This window comes from Halyomorpha halys, unplaced genomic scaffold (genome assembly GCF_000696795.3).
Source record: "Halyomorpha halys isolate HHAL.00 unplaced genomic scaffold, Hhal_1.1 Scaffold1235.1, whole genome shotgun sequence".
In the NCBI taxonomy this organism is placed as follows: domain Eukaryota; kingdom Metazoa; phylum Arthropoda; class Insecta; order Hemiptera; family Pentatomidae; genus Halyomorpha; species Halyomorpha halys.
In genome coordinates, this window is record NW_027107220.1 from 50977 (window position 1) to 54300 (window position 3324).

General features: G+C 34.6%; 2 protein-coding genes across 3 annotated transcripts in view; one reads left to right on the plus strand and one right to left on the minus strand.

The window, feature by feature from the left end:
• The window catches only part of LOC106688930 (cationic amino acid transporter 3), a 52589-nt gene that overhangs the window by 23275 nt on the left and 25990 nt on the right, over positions 1 to 3324 (plus strand). The window lies entirely within an intron of this gene.
• LOC106688931 (phenoloxidase 1) overlaps positions 1 to 3324 on the minus strand; it is a gene marked incomplete at its 5' end in the record, with an annotated part of 5842 nt that extends 2518 nt beyond the window's left edge. The window contains 6 exon segments of the mRNA XM_067045502.1: positions 548 to 638; positions 2143 to 2293; positions 2377 to 2579; positions 2658 to 2881; positions 2961 to 3147; positions 3226 to 3324. Coding sequence (XP_066901603.1) covers positions 548 to 638; positions 2143 to 2293; positions 2377 to 2579; positions 2658 to 2881; positions 2961 to 3147; positions 3226 to 3324 — 955 coding nt within the window.

The following is a 3324-nucleotide window of genomic DNA, read 5'->3' on the forward strand; positions in this document are numbered from 1 at the left end:
ACTAATAAAATGATCATTTTGATTGTCATCATATGAATAATGTACGTCTGCCATTTTAAAGTAGACGGAATAAAAATGGCGGCCTGGTGATTACGATATGATCCAAGAAATGATGAAAAAGAGGAATGAATAATCAGAAAAAATCGGATGATATTCTGATTTCTTGTTATTGTTGTTTACGGAAAACGACCGAATGTTTATTCACCCTAAATTTTTGGTAAAAGAAGTCCAGGCTCTACACAAGCGATTCCAAAGTGGGTGCCTCAAGCCTATGACAGGGCGACATCCCTGGAAAAGGGTGCCGTGGCGAAAAAATATTGGGAACCACTGCTCATCATGGATGCTACTACCGATCGAACACCGCACATCTTTCTTAAAATAGAATATATTTGCTAAAATTTCAGCTTTTAAGAAGCTCTAGACGTTCATTAGTACTCCAGACACAGTTTTTATTTCAAATCAGCAATTTATTTTTAAAAAATAACCACTTTGTGACTTTATTTTGGGACAATATGGAAAGTGGTTTTCCATGGAAGATCATTATAAATTCCACTATGGATTGCAGCATATATTCTATCTCTCCACCGTTCCAAATCTTGTAAATCGAATTTAATTTGATCTATTTCTCTATAAACATCCTGAAAAATGATAAATTCAAAATTAGTTTTCTCGTACACTCAAGCAAGATAAAAATATATACATATATTAACTATCACATTTTTGTCACCGACTTACAGCGGTGACATAAATGTGATATATTATTCTAAGGTTCGGAACTAATAAAATGATCATTTTGATTGTCATCAAATGAATAATGTACGTCTGCCATTTTAAAGTAGACGGAATAAAAATGGCGGCCTGGTGATTACGATATGATCCAAGAAATGATGAAAAAAAGGAATGAATATTCAGAAAAAATCGGATGATGTTCTGATTTCTTGTTATTGTTGTTTACGGAAAACGACCGAATGTTTATTCACCCTAAATTTTTGGTAAAAGAAGTCCAGGCTCTACACAAGCGATTCCAAAGTGGGTGCCTCAAGCCTATGACAGGGCGACATCCCTGGAAAAGGGTGCCGTGGCGAAAAAATATTGGGAACCACTGCTCATCATGGATGCTACTACCGATCGAACATCGCACATCTTTCTTAAAATAGAATATATTTGCTAAAATTTCAGCTTTTAAGAAGCTCTGGACGTTCATTAGTACTCCAGATACAGTTTTTATTTCAAATCAGCAATTTATTTTTAAAAAATAACCACTTTGTGACTTTATTTTGGGACAATATGGAAAGTGGTTTTCCATGGAAGATCGTTATAAATTACATTAAAGTGAATTTGTCAAACATTTCCCAAGACTCATATTCGAAAAATGCACCACAATGACAAAATCTTGTAAAAATATTTTATATTATACTAGGGAACATTTCTGTTTTTTTTCTAAATAAGGTAAACTTCCAGTCGTCTCCTGATTTTGTAAATTTACATTTTTAGTATCAGAAAATCGGAACTATTCGATTTGTTTTCCGTTTCTTTGCTACTTTTTTTTCTTCTTCGTTTCTTGGACTGCATCAAATTCAACCAACCACAAATTTTCATTCCAGACAGGATTTTTTTATTTCAGGCCAATAGAGACGATAATTTTATGTGATCAAACCGCCGTATGAAATAAGCCACTCTTTCTGTTACAGCATGCTGCAACACTAATAGACTAAGTGTTTAAGGACAGTTTTAATCACTTTATCCATCGTCGGCTATCTTTTCCTCTCCTACACCCTCTCATAACTCGCTATCATCGTAACATTTGATGTATTATTTATTTATGCCCTCATATTTTTAAAGACATGTTTAAAATAGTTAAAGCTTTAATTACAAATTTTATTTTGATATTACTTAGAAACATTGGAACATTTCGACCACATCCTGATGACGCGATTATCGATTTAAAATTTAAAATATAACATAACTAATCGTATTAAGGATATAAATAATTAGATATTAAAAAACAGTTTCTCGGATTATTGATACAAAGGACACAAGTAAACTGGACTGACAAAATCATTTTTTAAAGAAAATAATTAACTCTTTTTAAAATTACAAATATCATTTAAACAATTATTTATTATTCAGTGAATGTCTTACGTTCAGCTTTGTATTAGCAAATCTTGGCGGCCATACTCTGCTGGCAACCAAACTGTCCAGTTTAGGAAAGTAGCCTTCTTCCAGAGGATCCCTCCAGTTCACTAGCCTCTTGGTACGAGCGAGATTATTACAAAGTCTTTCCATATTGTATCTAGCAAAAAAAAAAAAAGATTTTTTAAAAATCGTAGATTTTTGTAGGTCTATTGAAACTGAAGTATATGGTAACTGGTTTACCTTGCCATTATTTGTTGGTGCATATAAAAGAAAAGTTCCCCTCTTCTATCTTTGTTGACTATTTCACGAGGAGCATCAAATGGATAAACCAAATGCCAATGCCAGTGGTGGAGGTTGATACCTAAATCTTCCCTGAAATATGCCACTCTGTGTTCAATATCGAGGTCGGACGCTGTGTAATCTCTGGGAATTTCTAATGGCACCTAAACAAAAACAACAACTAATAAATGCATTCCTAAAACAATTACTAATAATTCATAATTGGATTTATAAAATCATACTCTCGATTCTTCAGGTACTAAGTTTGACTCTTCTCTAGCCTCGGCGAACAAAGCGCGATCCATATATTTGTCAGGAAACACTTCGCACAGTGAAGGTATCTGAAGCCCTTGAGTGTCAGGCCTATGTAGAATAGCAACAGACAAGGCATATATAAACATGTAAGGGTTCATTCGATCATGGCAGTACACAGCGGCGGCCATGAAGTCATCCAAGGATCTCATTCCTGCGACAGAAATAGATTTCAAATATTATTAGCGTGGATTAAAACTAAATCGAGAATTCAGAATATGGATTAAGCTAACCAACGAAGACTTCAATCATTCGAGCTGCCATCTTTCGGTGAGACGGGATGAAGAGGGAGAAATTGGCCCTTCGTGGAAGCATCTCAGGAAGGGAAAGGTCTGGCAAGTTGATGTCCTTAACTTGGATTTTGTTACTGGAACCGAATCGGTTGTCCAGGTTACTCTTTATCGGTTTGAAACGATCATTCTGAAAAAAAAAAAAAATATGAAATTAAAATTTGAAACCACCCACTAGAAAATTAATTAATAGGGCATAAATATTTACGAGATATTTTGATGGGGATTCGAAGACAGAATTATCATCGCCCTTCGGCATAAAGGATGGTTCGGTAGGGCGATCGAATAGTTTTAGAATGTTCGCTGC